At 38.6% G+C, this 21,577-nt stretch overlaps 1 protein-coding gene across 1 annotated transcript; it reads right to left on the reverse strand.

The window, feature by feature from the left end:
• Positions 1 to 538: 538 nt before the first annotated feature.
• LOC134205400 (uncharacterized) lies at positions 539 to 21,148 on the reverse strand. The gene is made up of 3 exons (XM_062680631.1): positions 20,778 to 21,148; positions 1,133 to 1,324; positions 539 to 1,070 (listed from the first exon to the last, which is right to left on the reverse strand). The coding sequence occupies exons 1-3, from the start codon at positions 20,973 to 20,975 to the stop codon at positions 597 to 599; spliced, it is 864 nt and encodes a 287-aa protein (XP_062536615.1). The 5' UTR covers positions 20,976 to 21,148; the 3' UTR covers positions 539 to 596.
• Between the last annotated feature and the right edge of the window lie 429 nt (positions 21,149 to 21,577).

Raw genomic sequence — 21,577 nt, forward strand, 5'->3', positions numbered from 1 at the left:
ACTATCTACAAAACGGTTATTAAGCCGGTAGTTTTCTACGGACACGGACCTGGACAATGTTCGTGTAGGACCAACCGGTACGTGGAGGAGGTGAATGAACCACGAGTTGCATCAGCTGTTGGAAGAACCATCCATCGTTAACATCGCAAAAATCGGAAGACTGAGGTGAACCGGGCACGTAGCCAGAATGTCGGACAGTAATCCGGTGAAAATGGTTCTCGACAAAGATCCGACGGGAACAAGAAGGCACAGCACAGCACTGCACAACGAGCGTGGTGGATCGATCAAGTGGAAGACGACTTGCGGACCCTCCGCGTGGTTGACGACGTGCAGCCATGGACCGTGCTAAATGGAGAAGACTTCTATGCACTACACAGGCCACTCCTGCCTTAGTCTGGTAGTAAATAAATAGATTTATTTCAGAGTGTATGTTAGGCTTGCTCATGTTTATAGGTCTGTCCAATGCCACACAGATACTCGTCTTATAACGATTTGATGGCGATATTTAGTTCGGAGATACGCTGAGTTTTGTAAAACGTAAAAATTTATTCATGTTAATTAAATATTCTTCCATTAACATTCAAATGTTTTAATGATCACCAAATAACATAAGCTACCTTTTCTTTATTATGTTTCGGTTTCTTAACTCTGACATTATCAACACTGCGTAAGCTACCATGTTTATCTTTGTCCATCTCGTTCTTCACAACCATGCGAGCTGCATGTGGATCTAGAGATAATCGTCTCTGCTGAGTAACTTCCTTCAAGCTCATTGGTGTAAGTGCCGATTGTTGCCGCGGCAAAACCCTCGATAAATGCTGATTAGATACAGTGGAGCGATGCTTATCAAATTCGTGCTTTCGAATGTTAACATCCTTCGAATGAGTACGAGTTGAACTTGGCACTATTTCATTGATGTTGGAATATTTGACCGAAACAGTTTTTTGTGTATTGTTGTGAGCTGATGGGCTTTGTAAACTTTCTTTCGGTTTCTGCGCACTGTCCAGGTGTGAGGAAAGTGAATCTTTATCAACTGCGTTAACAGAATTCAAGGAAACTGCGTTTTGAAGCTAGGAAAATATGAATTTAAATCAGTAAAGTTCGAATAGAACAAAAAGTAGTTTTTCCATACCATCATCATTTTTCGCTTGTGTCGCTTAGCGGAATACAAAACCCAAGCAGCGTAGATAAGCATGATCAACACGGGAACTATGACTCCTGCTGCAACGGCTGTTCGACGAAGCCACGCGTGGTATATCCCGAGGAATACAAGAAATAACGCCACACAAACTGCTATGAATCTACCGTTGGCTTTTCGTTCCTCCTGAAAATATATTGAAAGATAGTAAAGCATGAGCATGAGCATTATGATCGTACAACTCGTAGTTGCTACTCCGTGATTGACAGGAACTTGTGAAATTGCACAGAGAACCATGTGAATCGAGCATGGGATTTGCTATCCATTCCCAAATGTGCACGTTTCAGAAGCTCCTGTATTTTAAGTCAATAACAGCGCCGGCCACATCTTTACGGTCATATAGGAAATGAAGGATCATAAGTTCGACTCTCTTTGCTACTAGAGGCAGAAAACACCTCTGCATCTCCACGATTGTCATGGGATGTGATATTGTGTTAGTTATATTGGATATTTTATCTGGATTCAGGATTGAGTGATGCAAAAAATTTAAAATCCTAATTAACAGCAGATGATATGAAACTATTTCTGAAAATTGAAACTGCCGAGGATATCGTAAAATTCGTAAGAAATATTGGTATTCCATACCTGATATAATAAAAGCCTCATAAAGTTGAATATTAAAAAGGCAATTTCTTTCTTTCTTTTTTTCTAGTGTCCATCGGGTGTTCCATTGGATAGGCTCACAATGGCCTACCGCGTGGTATAGTGGGCTTGAATCGATCCCCGGAGATCGGCCCTATGTTCAAGATCTGGCGTTACAGGCCAGAAGTTAAACCGTCAAGTTCATGCCAGAGACTTCCCCGGAAAAACGATCGTTCGCTTAGTGCCCGCAGGGTTCCATAAGCACGGCAGGTGGTGCAAGTAAATTAGACCGGCCCTAGGTGGAAAAGTGGTTTCTCGCCTGAAGGACTAATTACATGTGTGGCTTGTGATATTGTGAATCCGATGAATACCCCCTTGCGAAATGCCCTTCGTAAAGAAAAATCAGTGTCCCGTGCTCGGAGGAAAATTAGTGAGCGTGAGTGTCACGTCGAACAAAAAGCAAAGACGGTGCGGAAATACCCTTCTCTCAACCTACGGAAATAACTCTCGGGTATGGAATTTAGGCGTCCTTGGGATGAGTCAGAAGGTAAGTCGCATGCTATATTCCATATTAAGCTAAATCGTAACTTAATAGGTAGATACACCTCCGACACTCTTTCGTTCCAAAAATTGGTTTGCTATGTCCGATTGAGCTCAGAATTGCAACAAAGATAGTTGATATGTCAATTCCACAGAACATTATACGATGATTAAATAAACTTTTACATAGTTTCCGGGTAATTTATTAAGAGTTAGGTTGTGTAGTTTGGAATTCATCGATGGTCATGAAAAACGTGCGCATGTTATCAAAGGCAGCTGAGATATGTGCTTTGGCGCGCAATGGCAATCAATGAATTCCAAAGTACATTTGTTTAGCACAGCGGTTCTCAACCTTTTTCTTGAGAGGTACCCCTTCACAGATTTGAATTAATTGAGGTACCCCCTATTTTTTGCTGTAATTGAAAATAAATGTAACTCATAAGATCGGGGTCTGTTCATTCGTACAAGGTGCAAGGATATCCAATAAGATTTGTATTCAATTGGATCTGCTACAGGAAAACTTATTAAAAAAAAATGGGTAGCTTTTGGTTTGGTTTTGGCTGAACCCCGACCATTTGAAAAATGGAACTGTAAATCAACAGTATTTATATGACTCTCCATAAGGCTGGCTGAAATTTTGATTATTCCCAGCTCTTAAGAGAGGCTTCCGAGCCTCTCTGAAAAGCGGCTTTCGAGCCACTTAAAAGGAGGCTTATGAGCATCTTAAAATGACGTGAAGCGTACACTCGATCCTATCTACAGTCTGAATTTCTGAAGCGGAAGGGAACTTTGTGATATTCGATCAAATCTTCACTTTGTTTACAATCTAGTAACTCATAATGAGGATTTATTGTTCTTCCCTTAATTTACATTACACTTGAGGCTACTCTACTCTTCACAATTTTCACTGGGAACGGCACACACGTTCAACTTCAAGCATCCGAACAGGCAACTTCCGTCGTCGGGAACTAAACTGAACCTTAATGATCTTAAACTAACTACCCTACCAACCGAGGGCACACTCTAAAACTAACTGACTGGTGAACCACCCTGGCTCCACTCCAAAACTGAACTGACTGATGAACCACCCTGGGTCCACTCCAAAAACTGAACTGGCTCCCTAAGACTCTTCGAAAGTTCCTTAAATAACTTTCGAAATCAATAAGTTCGGTTCGATAATTTCTCATTGCATCAGCATACAAAAAGAATTGCACATTTCATATGCTGTTGCCGACCACTGTGACCAGCGCAGCAAATAATATGCTCCGGTCGAAATACTACACCGTCACCGGGTCATCGTGCGCGGTGCTGGTTTGTTCTATGCCCCACAACAGCGGAGACAGAAGAATTAAATTGAAGCGAATAAAAATCCCGACTCATGGAGTTTGCGTATGGTTGCCCCCACGGCAACTATAACGCACTCCCAGCACAAATGCAACACTTGTTTCAGAACAAGGAGCATTAGGCTCGAAAAAAATGGACATAATTTACATGAAGAAAATTATGAGGCTTTGCAGACGCATCTAAACCTCTTGAACGTAGGCATCCAAGTCCCTAGAAAGATAAATTCCAAGCCCCTTGAAGAGAGACTTCCAGGCTTCTCGAAACGAGGCTTCTGGGCCTCTTGAAAGCAAGCTTCTGGGGCTCTTGAAAGGAGACTACCGGGCCTCTTGAAAGGACGCTTCCGGGCCTCTTAAAAGGAGACTTCCGGGCCTCTTGAAAGGAGGCTTCCGGGCCTCTTGAAAGGATGCTTCCGGGCCTCTTGAAAGGATGCTTCCGGGCCTCTTGAAAGGAGGCTTTCTGGATACTTGAAAGAAGGCTTCCGGGTCTCTTGAAAGCAGGCTTCCGGGCCTTTTAAAAGGAGGCATCCGGGCCTCTTAAAAAGAGGCTCCCGGGCCTCTTGAAAGAAGGCTTCCGGGCCACTTGAAAGGAGCCTTCGGTGCAACTTGAAAGGAGGCTTCCTGGCCAGTTGGAAGGAGGCTTCCGGGCCAGTTGATAGGAGGCTTCCGGGCCTCTTAAAATGAGACTTCCGGGCCTCTTGAAAGAAGGCTTCCGGGCCTTTTGAAAGCAGGCTTCCGGGCCTCTTGAAATGATGCTTCCAGGCCTCTTGAAAGAAGGCTTTCTGGATACTTGAAAGAAGGTTTCCGGGTCTCTTGAAAGGAGGCTTCCGGGCCTCTTAAAAGGAGGCTCCCGGGCCTCTTGAAAGGAGGCTTCCGGGCCACTTGAAAGGAGGCTTCCGTGCCACTTGAAAGGAGGCTTCCTGGCCAGTTGAAAGGAGGCTTCCGGGCCAGTTGATAGGAGGCTTCAGGGCCTCTTGAAAGGAGGCTTCCGGGCCTCTTAAAAGGAGGCTCCCGGGCCTCTTGAAAGGAGGCTTCCGGGCCACTTGAAAGGAGGCTTCCGGGCCACTTGAAAGGAGGCTTTCGAGCCACTTGAAACTAGGCTTCCGGGACTCTTGAAAGGAGGCTTCCGGGACTCTTGAAAGGAGGCTTCAGAGCCTCTTGAAAGGAGGCTTCCGAGCTTCTTGAAAGGAGGCTTCCGAGCCTTTTGAAAGGAGGCTTCCGAGCCTCTTGAAAGGAGGCTTCCGAGCCTCTTGAAAGGAGGCTTCCGAGCCTCTTGAAAGGAGGCTTCCGAGCCTCTTGAAAGGAGGCTTCCGAGCCTCTTGAAAGGAGGCTTCCGAGCCTCTTGAAAGAAGGTTTCCGAGTCTCTTGAAGGAGGCTTCCGGGCCTCTTGAAAGGAAGATTCCCAGCTTTTTGAAAGAAGGCTTCCGGGCCTCTTGAAAGGAGGTTTCTGGGCTTCTTGAATGCAGGCTTCCGAATCACTTGAAAAGAGGTTTCCGAGCTTCTTGAAATAATAAAAATATACATATATCAAAACTTTACCCGGGCCTGGGGCCCGGCGGAGGTACCCCCAGGGGTACATGTACCCCAGGTTGAGAACCGCTGGTTTAGCAGGTCTACTACGCTTGGTACAAAATCTATAGCGACTCCTTCTTATCAATCAGGTCCCCGATTATTATCTGCCTGGTTTATGGTTTAGAAATCACCAAATATTTGCAGTAAAGATCAATTAGTTCACCATGTCGATAACGCTAGGTACATAACAGATATAGCAAGCTATTATAAACATATAAACAAACATTTAGAAATGTTCTCATATGATAATCAGAGAGCTCAAACATCATATTTGGACGAACATAGATTGTAAATCGCAAGCAGGGCCAATTGTTGCCTGAATGTGGTGGGTTGCTCTCGGTTTTGTACCGAGTTCGCTTTGTAAACCAATTCATCTGAACTTTTAGGTGATTTGAAATATTTAGGACATTCAATTTTGACATATTGGTTTTGTACCGAGCACAATTGATGTGATAGACCAATTGGTCCGAATTCTAGAATGACGATTAGCTAAATCGTAAATCATGCGAATGCCTTCAAGGCGGCTATATGAACATCATGGATTGCTATTGGCTATGTATCGAGGCCGGTTGCTATATAACACTATGGGTCGATCGGTATATAACACTATGGGTCTCCGGCCCTTCTATCAAAAAATGTTTTTTGGAGTAGTCCTATAGCCTTTCGGTACAACTTTGTTGTACGAGAAAGGCAAAAACTGACATTCAACAATCATATCAACAGGCTTATTAAGGAGTAATTGCAACTTTTTGGTTCGTCCGTGGTAAGATTATATTAAATATAATTAAATTAAATAATAATAAAATAATAATTAAATATAGTACATTCAAAGTTAATTGCCCATGATCCGGGTATTAAGACACCCGGAGTGGAAAATAATTACTATGTCTGAAACTCGATTATGAATTTGCACAACATGTGATAGATTTAGTTCAAAAAAGGTATTGGAGGGTAACCGGAGGGGTTTGATCCCACGAAACCAGTACGCTAGACAGGTGTTTTCCCTACTAAGCTACGAAGGACCTCCGTCGTCCTTATATGGTCGGGTTGAAATCTGACGATCAACTGGCACAACCTCACACAACCCTACTTCATCGAGCGCCGTTGCTGATGAAGCAAGTGTGTAGGAGCCAGACAATACTAAATACTCATCCTACTTGGTTGGCGTTTGTACAAAAATACATATGAGAGAGTTAGTTCTGAAAATGTATTGCGAGAGTTCGGCTACGTGCCCGGTGCTGAGAATTTGGTTTCATCTGTACCCGCAAAGCTGCGGAGGACGACGTAGCTTAGTAGGGAAAGCACCTGTCTAGGATTGTAGGTCATTTGGCCTAAAGTCGTTTGGCCTAATGACGTTTGGCATAAGGCCGTTTGGCCTAACGGTCATTTGGCCTAAAGTCGTTTGGCCTAATGGTTGATTGGCCTAATGGTCGTTTGGCATAATTTGAAAAACGTAAATTATTCTTTCTAGTAAATTATGTGAAAATGTTAATATTTTATTTAATGCTACATTTAGAAATCCACATTACTATTATTGGTGTATAACAACTTTATCCGATAGTCATCGTCAGTCACATACGATATGTACACTCCCGGCCAAAAGTTTGGGTTCACCCTCGAAAAATATAGGCAAAAGTTTTTGGTCGTATTTTCGCCGTCTTGCATCCGATTTTGGGGTATTGTTAGCTCGATACCAAGAATTTGAGTAGATCTTACACCGTAGGTATTTTAAACTAACAATTTCCATTTTGTATGTACTAAAATATTATGAGTATCTTATCATTTGTCATATTATTATGTTGTAAAAATATGTTGATTTTTCTCTAAATTATGAAAAGTGAAATGGAACCCAATTTTAATCATCTTTGTGGGGCATTAATGATTTTCGGCGGAAAAATTTTGTTTTATTTTTAAAAATCAAAATGTTTACTCAAGTGCATAGTATGCATAGGCCAAAAGTTTTTTTTTATTATTATTGTTTTCTTTATTAGGGAGACGGCTGGCGGCCAAAAGTTTGGGTTTACCCACTGGTAAACCGACCATAAGTTTGGGTTCATTCTGCTGATATGCGATTTAATTCATTTTTAGCCGAATATTGTCTGAAGTACAGTTTTTGATGTTTTGTTTGGAAACTCACTTTCATCAATGTATATTTTGCCTGAAAAAAAATATTTTGGATAACATTTTGATTTTTAAAAATAAAACAAAATGTTTCCGTCGAAAAATAATCAATTCCTCTCAAAGACGATTAAAATTGGGTTTCATTTCACTTTTCATTTCGAAATAAAATTCTGTGGGCTCAATTTTGAGAAAAATCAACATAGTTTTACCACATAAATTTAAGAAAAATGAGTATCTTAATGTTAAAAAGGGTCACAGTGTAGAATAATAAAAAAAGTATAATAAGAAAACAAAAACCATTCGATTTTGGCAAAATAAATGTTCCGAACGTGATGCCAAAATCGAATGGGGTTTATATATTGAGTTTTATAGTTTTGACATTGTATAGGAAACATACAATCTTTACAATATGGTTGACACCTTCTTTAAAGCATGTGCTGTTCTTTCGAGTTTTACTGCATGTTGCTTTGATATTGCATATAACAAGCATTTTCCAAAAATGTTGATGCCTTCTTTGAAGCATGATCAGTTCTTTTAAGTTATACTGTTTTCATATGTCGATATTGCCAAAACATATCTGATTCATTGTTTTTTATACCTTTCTTTCCTGGTTTTATTGTATTGTAAAAGTGATTTGCAATATTTTAACGTTAGTTTGTATTTCGCTTTTTGATCACATGCACATGGCTTTATTTTGCACCTACAAAAAGAATTTCATATAATAATATATTTCAATCGTTTACGCCTATATGTACCTATTATGCCAAACGACCATTTAGGCCAATCCACCATTAGGCCAAACGGCCATTAGGCCAAATGACTTTAGGCCAAACGAATTTATGCCAAACGGCATTAGGCCAAACGTGGCACAATCCTGTCTAGCGTACTGGTTTTGTGGGATCGAACCCCACCACCCTCCAATACCTTTTCCGAACTAAATCTGTCACATGTTGTGCAAATGCATAATCGAGTTTCAAACATAGTAATTAAATATAAATAAAATAAATTTTAAGAGGACAATGATTGGGGTTAGGAACAGAAGGGACAAAATGTCGAAAGGACAAATCGTCGAATGGAACAAAAGGTCGAAAGGATAAAACGTAGAACGGGACAAATGGTCGAAAGAGACAAAAGGTCGCAAAGAACACAAGGTCGAAAGAGTCAAAAGGTCGAAATAGACAAGAAACTGAAACGGAGATAATCAATCTCGGACATTACAATTTTTATTCAATTCTTAAATAAACAACATTTTTTGTCTCTTACAGAACTATGTATCTAGATATTCATAATATTGTTTTATATTGATAATAACTCCTTTTTTGAAAACTACTTATTCTTTAACTTTGATTGATGAGTATTTTACTTCTGCTTGAAGTTAAATGCATTTCACCAATTCCTTTGGAATACACCAAACATGTTATCAACTTGTTCTTGATCGACCTTTTCTTTTTTTCGAGCTTTTGTCCCTTTCAATCTTTTGTCTTTTCGACCTTTTGTCCCTTTCAACCTTTTGTCTTTCGACCTTTATCTTTTCGACCTTTGTCATAGATTCAAATCAAACAAATCAGCCTCAGTAAGCAAGTAATTAGAAATCGTAAGCTCAAATCAATTTCAAATTGTAGTTGTCATAGAAAAATACGATTCCAGGGGGTAAATGGGGCAAAACGAACACTTTCAGTCGTGGTATAAGGTCGGAATAGATTCTACTCGGTCATTCTTCCAGTCATGATTCAAGGCCGAAATTAGCATCAGAAAACATAGAAATAATTAGCCACAATCAATTTTAAATTGTAACTTCCAGAAAAAAAATCGAAGGTAAATGGGGCAAAATGGCCACTTCCAGTCATTTTAGAAATTTATAACATTCGTATTTTCCACTAAACTAGCATAAAAAACATAGAAATAATCAGCCGCATTTGATTTTAAATGGTAGCTGTCATAGAAAAATACAATTCCAGGGGTAAATGGGGCAAAACGGCCACTTCCAGTCATGGTATAAGGTCGGAATAGATACCATTAGTATTTTCTACTTAATTAGCATCAGAAAACATAGAAATAGTTAGCCGCAATCGATTTTAAATTGTAGCTGTCATAGAAAAAATATGATTTTTAGGGGTAAATGGGGCAAAACGGCCGGTTCCTATCATTTCCAGCGAATGAAAATAGCACCATTCGATTTGTCGTGGATTTTCCCTTTAGGAATGGTATTTTTCCGGCGCAACAAGAAGCCGCAATAAATAGGTACCTTTTTGGGTCGCATTTTTTTGGATCGCGTACAAGGATGCACTATGCCCAGGGCGTCGAGAAAGATTCCAGCCCAAAAACATACTATACCGGACCGAGCATCTAATTTATTATATTTTTTACACATCATTGATTAGTAGTCTGACGATAGTATTTATATTTGTATAAAGAAATATACCATGCCATGAATGTATGGTTTATTAACAGCTCGCAATCATTGTATCTCATAGTGTTGTAATAGTACTTTTCAACCAGAAATAGATTCATCTCAAGAGGCGAGACTAGTTGAATAAATTTGGGTTTTCTTGAAATTGCTTTCCTACCGATTATTCACCGATCGTGTCACCGACCTGGGTGAATCAATTAAATACATTTCCCTCGTGTACGCCTTGCATCCAGCCTTTTTGTTTTGAGGAACAACCAACCCTCTGAGCATAGCGCCAAGATAGAGTCGATAACTGTTTATACAAAATCGAAACAGTGAGCGATAGGAAAGTTGGAATTCACTCCCACGGCGCACATCAGCTATCAATTGTTAATATAAATTGTTTATACGAGCCGCCAAAGGTCGTAAAATATTTTTAGATGATTTTCGGATAAGTAAAACACAATTTCCCTACAGCCTAGTATTCCGCGCGATTGGTTAGTTTGAAACGGCGATTAAAGGTAATAAAAACACATAGCGCTGTGCTGTCCTAACGAACGCCTATATTATGGATATACGTTCCAAAATAAAATTAATATAGTCCATAGAAAATTTTGGAAGAGAAAGGAAGTTTTGGAAGGAGAAGTTTCAAGAGTTAGGTGGTTGAGCGAAAAAAGAGCATTTCCAATTTCATCAAAATCTTGTTTTGGTCAGGTTTTGGTTTAAAACCGTAGTTATTGTTATTAGGTGTGCTCAATTGAGCATTCCTTAAGGAATGTAATTGTCGCTGAAAAATGCAAAAAAAACCCAAATTAATCCACCTAGCGGTGACGATGCCTTTCTCGATTAAATCAAGATATACTGAAGGTGGTAACTTCGTTTTTTTCCAATTCCTATCTACCAAAAATGTTGGCAATTTTGTTTTTCTGTAAAATAAGCATAATGCATTATGTTATAATCAAGTTATGACGATCGTAAATTTTCTTTCATCCATTTTTGACAGAGAAATTATTTCAATTATTGTTATTTGTAACATATATTGATATAATTGTTATGACTAACTGGTCGGGTTGGTACCTATATAACGTCATGGTCTCCAAGACTTCTATAAAAGGTTCGATTTCGGAGTGAAATGTACACGAACATTTTGAAAATTAAGCCAATAACCCTCAAGGCCGACTAGAATATGACGTCAAATACATTTAAGATTATTCAACCAACGACACCCCCACCCCCCTTCGCCAAGGCCCCGATGCCATTTTTGAACGATTCCTAAACATATATATAATAGAAGACTAACAAAACCGCATACATAATATAATATGGAAATAAGGTACATCTAAAACGAAAACTATATTCAAATTTGCCCTTGAAATCACCCAAACTTCACCATAACTCCACACCATCCATCATACCACACACCACCCAAACCAAACAGCATGTTGAAGCATCAATGAAACACCTCTTTTTCCCCTTCCAATGTATGATACAAAACAAACTCGTAGTCAAACTCAATGCTCGTAGTCCTGATTATATGGGAAAAAATGGAAAACTGCCTAAACCATTTTCCTTGTCAGCTGCGAACGCATTGATCAATTTTGATGAAATTAAAGAGCATGTAATTAGAAGAGTGGCTCTGCGGAATGCAACTTGTTGCGATACAATCAGTTAAGTCTAAGTACATGAAAATCGTGTGAGTTTTTGAGGTTGAAAAAGTGACCATACAGACACACAAACATACACACACATACATACACACACACAGACATCACCTCGATTCATCAAACTGAGTCAAATGGTATAAGAAACTTTACTATCAGATGTGCCTGTAAAAAGTTCGTTTTCAGAGTGAAATGATAACCTTTCGGTACAACTTTGTTGTACGAGAAAGGCAAAAACAAGTAACAAAAGAGAATAGCGATATATCTTTGTCCTCATCTGCAGAGGATAAAGACAATGTTGCGTTACATTTTATTTACAACAAACATGGAGAAGAAATTGTTGTGAACTTTTTGAACTGCGATAACTTGTTTACTTCCGAAGTAAATCACTAATCATGTAAGCAGATGGTTAAGTTTATGTCTAAACATTGATAACTGATACTTATTTAACCAAAAACATCATCGAACGCCGACTACTTCTCGAAATGCGCGGCAGGAGATCATTATCCTATTCTGTTGCAGTTTGGGACAAATGCTTATTGCGAGTTGAGTTTGTCCCAACATGAGGATAATGTTGTTGTCATTGGCAATGTTGTTGTTTTACATTCCCTGGGTGTGCTACAACTCTATACAGATAGGTATTGCAATGACGAGTAACTTTTCAATAATCGGAATTTTTGGATAAAGGGTGGCCATTTCAACCCGCTGGATGTTCTACGAGAACTTGAATTTAATTTTTTGTATTTTGACATGCTCATCCATTATATTTTTATATTTATCACCTACAGTAATTTTTCCCTTCTTCTTCTTCTTCTTCTTCTTCTTCAATGGGTCTACATTCCTACTGGAACTTGGCCTGCTTCTTAACTTAGTATTCTATTAGCATTTCCTCAGTTTCATTTTTGTTCAACCCTTAAAATGACTTCACGGGAGTGTTCACTGCTAAAGCTTTCTAATTCGATAACCAAGTCACCCACAGAGTGCAAACACGTGAGTTTCTTGTTGCTACTTTATTTGCGGGTGTATTGAAGGTTTTTCAAGCTGTTTATAGAACAAATCTAATACATTTCAATTCATGCGTTTTAATTCGCCATAACAATCATTAGACGATAACAATACTTCCGCCTTACCAACAAGCATTTGTTTACTTTGCTCGATAGGTAGACGGTTTGACAGTTCAATAGGTAGATTTGGCTTCACTCTTTGCGTAACTCTATATATAATAGACTCTGGGATACACTATGCCCAGGGTGTCGAGAAAGTTTCCAACCCGAAAACATCCTAGACCGGACTGAGAATCGAACACGCCATCTCCGGATTGGCTATCCTACGCTTTTGCTCGCAAGGCTATCGGAGATCCCAATTTTCCCCTATAAAACTCAAATTTTTGTTGTCGTACAAAATCGCTGTTGTGCTCTCTAAAACCAAACTAAAGCACGTTGAGCACAATTGAAACTTCCAATTTGCGATTTTATCAATTTTAAATTTAGAATTTTTTGAAAATTTCGTTTTTTTGTCTATTTAAATAATTTCTTGAATAGAGGCGAGAATGCGCGTTGTGAACTGTCCTTGTAAAATTTCTATACGAATCTTGATTTGGATTTTTCACGATTTTCTCAATTTACTCGGTATTTTGACATGAGACAATATCCCATAAGCTATGAAATCATAACGAACAGATTTTCTGAAAGAATTTAAAAAAATCTATATAGCCGTTTTCAAGTTATGCGGAACGTAGACCAATCCATTTTTATATGTAAGAAGAATATGAAGATAATAAATATGAAAAAGATTGACGATTGTTTTCGATATTAAAAATTTGAAAATTCTCAATAAAAGTTAAAATAATTGAATTTTCAAATTTTAGAACTTTTTTAGAATATATAATTTATCATGTTTTAAAAGAGCATAATTAATCATTCCTTGTCGAGCTACTGTGCGAGACAAACGTTAGTCTAGTACCTCTGGGTCCTACTTCCGTTTTTTCCTCGAGTCAGGTTGTTTTACTGGTTAAAGTGTCAAATGACTCACCAAGAAGCAGGGGTTATTGGCGACGCCATTAAGTACGTGTGAAATAAGTTTTCCCGTGTTTTCTTGAGAAAAAAAAACACGCTAAATCAGTATTATTGCGCGCGTCAAACAAGCTAAATCCCATCCCAGCTCCCCACCCCACCTACCCAATCCAGAAAGGGCACTGTGTGCGGTTGATGAGAAGACCAGTACACATTAGGGATCCTATAATGAGAGATATGCAAATACTTTTCCAGACGATTTAGCAACGCTGTATATGACTTTGCATTTGATAACAATTTGGAATATGTTTGTCTGTGCACTAACAGTGTTCAAATAAGCATTATCACTAAAATAAAAGTGCAATACAAATAGACAAAACACAATACATAAACTAAAATACTTCTACTCGCGAAAGTAAAACAAATTGTTTATTCGATGAAACTTTTTTCAAAATCTATCTCAATACCTCTCAACCTCGTCTCAATCTGCAACAATAACAACGTTCATTTGGCTCACGTTTTGACAGTTCTCAATGCTCGATTGGCTTACAATGGCCGCCTTCGCATATCTCTCATTATAGGATCCCTAGTACACATGTATGCTTTGAGTGGTTGGTCCCGTTCGTGCCAAGTGTTTTCATCCGGGACGTACTATGGTGGTTTGTTCCTTCGTTGTTTCCCCTCTTTCCAGTCTTAGCAGATAATTTTAGTATACTACACCCTAGCACCCCTAGGGGTACAACAGATCTCCATCCTGGGCGGCTGCTCGCTTTAGCCTTGACCATGAGCCCAGGTCAGATTCCTGTCGACTTCCTTTATTTCTTTGCTAAAGGCAACATCGCCACGAGCCTCTAGGTCTGCTGTGATTTCCTGCCGGAGATCCGCTCTTTCGCAATATGTGGCCGACCCACCTCCATTTACGCACTCGAATTTCTGTTGATATCGGTTTTTTACATCGAGATGCCATCAGCTCAGTATGCGAGATCCAGTTGTGAGGGCACCAAGCCCGAATTATTAAACATAAAGATGGATAAATACTTTCACTTTCTGCGTGATAGAGTTGAATATTCGGAATTTGGCGCGTTGACTAATCTGATTGGATCTCCATATATTTCGTAAACTCGCGAAAGCAGTCCAAGCTGTCTTGATCCGTACTCCTATGACGATCTTGGTTCCAACGTTTGACGCTAACTGGTTGCCAAAGATATTGAAAGTTTTCGACCTTCTACACTACTTGCCCGGCTACCGTAAAGTTAAATAAGTTGTGCGTGTTGACATCCAACGATTTAGTATTGTTTATGTTGACAGTGAGACCTGAGGCTTCAGTTAATTAAAAAAACGTTCTCTTCTTCCTGTCCCGTGGCCTTTCCAGGTCTGCATTGCCTGACTTTGTGGTGATTGGCAAACTTCGATTGTCTGTTCGACTGTATATGCCGAAGGAGATGAAAAAGCCCGGTAAGAGGCATTTCGTCCAGGGTTTGTCGCGCGATATCTTATTGAAAACACTTTGGCCCGGCGGGAGAATAATGCTTAACGTGTCGTCCGTCGGTTAACGAGGGTCGTGGAAGTTCACCTCTGTGGATATTCGATTTCGCTAAGAAAGTCTGTCCAGATTCCGTTCCTGTGCAGCAAGCGCTTCGGGCTACCCTAGCTGACACCAGTGGTGACATGAATTGACCCTTTTCGGTGGTGAAACACTCACTTGCTCTCCTTTTATTTAACCATTCTACTCCAGGGATGGATAGATCCAGTTTCAATTTGCTGAAAAACCTCCCAGCCGTCGCAAAGAGGCGCTTTTTTACCCTTTTCAATTAATTCTTGGAAATGAATATTGTTCCAGATGATTGGAGGGAAGTGCGAGTCCATAGCCATTCAAAAGCCTGGAAAGCCTGTGTCCGACTGTAGTTCCTATCGTCCTTCGGAAGCTGTTCGAAAGAAAGCTTCTCCGTCAGCTCGACGCATGTGTTGAGTCTAATGGTTTATTGTCAGATACATAATTTGGTTTCCGGAGAGACAGAGGAACGAACGACTGTCTTGTACTGCTTATTTCAGAAATTCAACTTACCTTCTCTAAAAAAAGGTATGTCAGAGACATGGACGAATGCCTCGAAGGAAATGCGAGATAGCTTGCAGATGACTGTGTTGATCTGTTACAGAGCCAACGGCAGTTGATCTGCAGGGACCAATACAAGATACTCTATTGGCAATTAAAAGTGAGGTTAGGTTTCGCAAAATTTCAAAACTGGAAACAATATTTACGCTCTCCTATCACTTCAATTGCATAAAACAAAACAGGGTTTTAATTCAACAACACGAAACATTGCATAGAAAGCGTTAATCATCAATTTATCGAATGATGAACCTTTGTTTTAAGCCTCACTTTTTTCCGCCAATACAATCCCGGCCAACCATTCGTCAAACTTCTTCAAAGTTATTTACATTGGCGTAACTAATAAAAAATTCTAGGGGGGGCTAACTTTTTTTTAAACTTTTCTATTTTAACACTCATAACACAGAAAGTTTACCATCTTCTCTCGATTAAACTGATGTATTGTTGGTATACCAGATATCAATGGATGACTTAAATATTTCAAATGATGTTCATCGACGCTCAGCCCTGTTACAAAAATATAGAAATCTCGTAGGAATCCCAAAATTCAATTCAAACATTTAACACATAAACCGTCTAAGACGAATTAAGTACTGTCCATTTAATTCCACCAGTTAACTGGTGGAATTAAATGGACAGTACTTAATTCGTCTTAGACGGTTTAATACATTCCACTAAACGAGCTTAATATATTTTTCCGATTTAACACATATTTTCTCTCAGTAGGTCTGTTTCACGCCTACTGAGACATTTTCACTGGTTTCATTGCTTCTTCGACAATAGGATTTTAGAGAATTAAATAGTATGCGGAGTTTCTAAAATCCATCCGAAAGAATACAAAGTTCTTTCTTATTCAACTTTTAGTTACCTCTACTTGAAATCTAATCAAAGAAGCCTACAGTGATAATTAAAATGCGCTGCAGCTTTTAGGATTGGTATTAGTTAGGAAGGTTAAGATCATACGCTCGATTTAGATAACAATCACTCACAAAACCTGGAAAACTTGAATATCTCAAGAAATTGTCCATTATCCATTAGGTACATGTAATACTAATAAATAATATATTTTTTAATTCACATGATGATGAGGTATTTCCTTTGGTATTTCATAAGTTATAACGTGTTTTGAGGGGTCCAGATTTTGTCGTGAGCAAGCCTTATAACAATTGCTCGAAGTTCAAAAACTTGAGCGAATAGATTCAACTTGTTTCGAAGAGAGGGATTGGATAATGAAGACAATCCTTTCTCTGCATTAACCTCCGTATATAATCAGTGGACTAGATATGTGCAATACTTATACAAAATTACAAATTTTCTAGGGGGGGCTAGCCAGATCCTAGGTTGGGCTATAGCCCCCCCTAGCCCCCCTGTAGTTACGCCAATGGTTATTTATCTAAAATTAAATAATTTTGCTGGTATTTCTTTACACTACATTATTCACAAAAATGATACAAATCTTAATGAATCGTTATCATAGTTCATATAAAGTATGATATCAACGCAATGATATACTTTGACAAAGTATTTGAAAGATGAACATCGCTACATCTCTACCATCAAATTAATCGCAATAACGATATGAATATTCATGAAACGTTATCAGATTTCTGGTAAAGTACGATCTCTACGTTATGATATATTTTGACAACGAATTTTACTGTCGAACATCGCAGCACCTTCATCACGTTTTAGTCCATCGATTCATATCGTTGGATACCAAAACACCGATAGATATTTTGCGGTTTGTTTACATTTCAAAAAATATGATTTAGAAATTTTCTAAAAATAAACGGATGTTGAATGAAACGACACTCGGATTTCAATTCTAAAAGCCGTAATATAGTTCCAATTTACGAACCAATTAACAGCAGCTGTCATTTTATGTACGCATTATTTAAGTAAGATGAATGTGAGAATGGTGTCAAGTGGGAAAAAATCCCCCTATATGCAAGTAGTATGCGAATGAAAATTTCAAGTCTTAGCATTTTGATGCCACTAAGCTGCTTACAATCATCACTTCATTGTGGGCTAGTGGTTAAGTTCTCTGGGCAAATTTTTAACATAATCACTTCTTCAGGTTCGATTCCCGATTAAGCAAATAAATAAACAAAAAATGTAAAAGCAAACCTGAAGAATCTATTTTTTGTTTTTATTGGAAATTTTGACAGGTCGGTAAAGTAGAACTGTAAAAATAAATAACTTTTTGGTGGTATCAAATGATATCGATATTTTGGAAAAGATCGATAAAAATTTTCCGTGTTTTATCTTTTGATTAATTTAAAATTCTTCATGAAATGGCATCGATCGCTATCGACGGTTGATATGAAAACCTTTAACGATCTATATGAAGAATTTTGAAGATAATTGAAGAAATGGTTGGTCGGGATATGTCTACTTGGTTCTTAAATCTTGGTATTGAATTCTTTCCGGGGAAAACTGAGATGGTGAGATGGTTAGAGTTTGATTCTTTGTGTGTCTCCTGTCTGTTGCATTTCCCATTAAAATAATGCTGTCCAATGAGCAGCTTGAAGTAGCTCGAAGTTATTCCCATCCCTCTCATGCCCATTTGTTGACAAAAAAGAACGAGCAGGACGGGAACAACTTCGAGCTACTTCGAGCTGCTCATTGGACAGCACTAATGTCTTCTTCTTTTCGTTTGTGTTTGTCTTCTGTTACAGATCAATGCAAAAACCCATCATCAAAACAAATCAACATAATCGCAATTAGGGCCAATTTCTTCACCTCCGCTTAAGTCTTAAACCAGGTTTAAACGTATGGGTAAGCACCGATTAAGAGTTAAGCGAAGGTGAAGAAATTGGCCCTTAGTAAACTTTGAACCCCTAAACCCCTACTTTTTTATAGTGTACTTGTGATCCCTTATCTCGAGTCAGCCGCGATTATGTCGGTGCTAGTTGTAAGAAACAATTACAAAAAGTGCAAAAAAATGTAGAAAACGACAAATGACAAATGAGTCTTTCAAATAAATGCCAGATTTAAACAAAAAGAACAATTGAATTGATCAACTTAGTTGATTGAATTGACTTGCCAGAAGCTGAACGTGTTCAACTTTCTTTTAGTTCAAGTAGGTTGAACAAAGGTGCTTAGACGTTCAAATCAAGCGACTTTCTCAATTCACTTGTCTAATCTAACTTAACATAACTTTCTATTATATTAGTTTAGCTGTAGAAAATATTTCGTTCGTTTTGCCTTTCGCGTATACAAAGTATACGTAAAGGCTATAGGATCACTCTAAAACTGAACTTTTGATAGAAGGCTCTGAGATCCATAGTGTTATATACCAATCGACTCAGCTCGGCGAATTGAGGTGATGTCTGTATGTGTGTATGTATGTATGTATGTGTGTGTACAAAAAATGTAAGACACACTTTTTTGTACTTAGCTTTATCCTATTTGCTTGCAACAGGTTGCATTCGACGCGGAATCCTTCCTAATTTTTCGTTATTGAAATCGCCATTACGTTCCGGAGTTATTGAAAAAACATTGTTTTTTCCCCATTTTTGGAAAAAAAAAATCCCAAACCCGAAAATTTTTTTTTTTTTTAAAACTGCTGCAATGCAACGCAAATAAATGTGAATTGATGGATAGCTGAATCTATCAGCCTAAAGTGCAATTTTGACCTCTCTTATGTACTTTTCTTGTTACTCTTATGTGTTTTCTTGTTTTATAGTTCACGAGAAAGGCACCATCACCACTAGGTGGATTATTCTGTTTTTTTTTCAAAATAATCACACTCTTTGATGATTTTTTTAAAATGTATCTTAAGAACTCAACTTAATTCACCGAGTGGTGATACTTTCTTTCTCGCATTTAGCCAATACACCAACTTTATATGGCGCTTATATAGTTCGATTCTATTTTCTTAATAACTTTCAAACGCAGTGGTCGATAGTTATCAAATTCAATAGTCATCAACAAGGCTTTATCGAATGCAACTTGTTGCGAGAAAATCGGTTAAGAATTACTATATGTAAAGGTGGCTAATGTTTTTTCGGTTTCCATGTGCACACACACATATACACACGGACAGACAGACATTTGTTCAGCTTGAGGAGCCGAGTCGATTGGTATATACCATCATGGGTCTCCGAGACTTCTATAAAAAGTTCGATTTTGGTGTGAAATGATAGTCTTTCGGTACAACTTTGTTGTACGAGAAAGGCAAAAAAGAGTACAAAAATAGTAGTTTGTGCAACTAGTTGCAAAAAGATGATTTTTTCAGTACGAGTTGTACGTTTATCCAACGAGGCTTGCCGTGTCGAGTTTTGCAACGAGTTGCACACGCTATTTTTTGCAATGACGAAAAATGGACTTTAATATGATAAATCTGTATCAAACATCCACCGTCTAATTTAATCCACATGATAATTCTCGCCAATTAATTTTGTTGCTGCAGAGAACAATCAGATTCAATGTTATCGTACCAACTTGCATAGCCCGACAAGCCATGAAACAATAGATGAACTTGCTTTTGTAAAATGTTTATGTCAGTTTCATCAAACTATTTCAATTTTTACGGGGTGCAGAGAATACTGGAGCTAATTCAGGAAAATGTAGTCATGTTACTACTGTTCTGTCGTTAGTTCTTCATTATAGCACCCAAATGCTATGATAAATTTTATGCTACTCATTTGAGTTGCATAATGTTTTTTTTATGTCTTTATTATCGAGATTATATCTTTCTGCCCAAGGCTGCAGAATGTTCATTAGAGCACCCTTTCATCGGTATGGAAAAGTAGGCCGTTTTATCACTCAAAGAGGAACTGTAAACCAGGTAGGGACACGGCAGGTATTTCCGTCCATCGTCGTAGGAGCTAAAACCAACGAAAGCAACGTACATTTGCTAGAACTCCACTATAGCAGAACGTTTCTCCTGAGCTTACGATTTGGTACGTATGAGTTTTACAAAAAAGCGTCTCTTTTATTGGTTTTCGCGACTATGACGAACAGACGAAAATACCTGCCGTGTCCCTATTATGATCAGGAATTGCAAAAATTTAATTTTAAACCACCCTTAAACATGCTTGATGCATGTTTTTCTCCTATACTATTAACCAAAATCAAAAACATTTCGAGAACTCCACAATGTGGAAGAACAACCAATAATAAAAAAAGCGATCTCGATCTAAAGGTTGGCGTGGAAATTATTATTAAAATTAAAACTGGGACTTTGTAGTGTCATTTAAATCATGCTCTCTTTTAAAACGAAATAATAACTATTTAAATGCGCATACCCGCGAATCTGTAACCTGTGCTGGAGCGATATCAAGGTGGTGAGATGGCCGCATTGCAGTTCTTTGTTGGCGGGTTGGCACTGCATCATCTTGCAACGCTTTGATCGACAACGATTCACGTCGTGCACTTGACAAATTGGCGGTTTTCGTGGTGGTATCAATCTTACTTTCAGCATCGCACATTTTTTGTTTCTCCATTTTTAATAAGATAGAACGTTGTTTACATCCATCAATTCGTTAACACATTTGAAAAAAGGAAATGTTTACAACTGAACCACTGCAGGGATTCTAGGTCAAAGTGAAATCGCACTCCAGCATGCTTGCCCGTACACGACGCCACGTGTTTGATTCGCTACCGGTCAACTGAATACTGACCGGGAAATTAGCGGTCAATATCGTGAGTAGCCGAAAACTGAATGGATGTAGGCAGGTCTCGCTTAGCTGTGTAAATAAGCGAATGAACTATGCGTTGGAGTGCAGGGAAAACACGGTCGGTTGGAAATGTTCGGCCACGATGGTGTGGTGTGTCCATTCGGTTGGACAAGATGATGAAAAGATGGATAGTGCAACAACAACTTATAATAAAAAATCAAATGGCTATATCTCAGGCAGATCTTCTCAGTTTTTTTACCAACCTCTTAGCCATCTCTTCTAGTTTCTGGACATTGCAAAATTTTTCACTAGAGCTGTGGGAGTAAAGCAACGGATTTAGAAAAATGCAATTTTGGAAATATACTTATATTTCATTACCAAAAATGATATCTATTCAGGCTTCGGAATTCTCACTCATATGAATAAAA

The sequence above is a fragment of the Armigeres subalbatus genome, chromosome 1 (assembly GCF_024139115.2).
Source record: "Armigeres subalbatus isolate Guangzhou_Male chromosome 1, GZ_Asu_2, whole genome shotgun sequence".
Classification (NCBI taxonomy): domain Eukaryota; kingdom Metazoa; phylum Arthropoda; class Insecta; order Diptera; family Culicidae; genus Armigeres; species Armigeres subalbatus.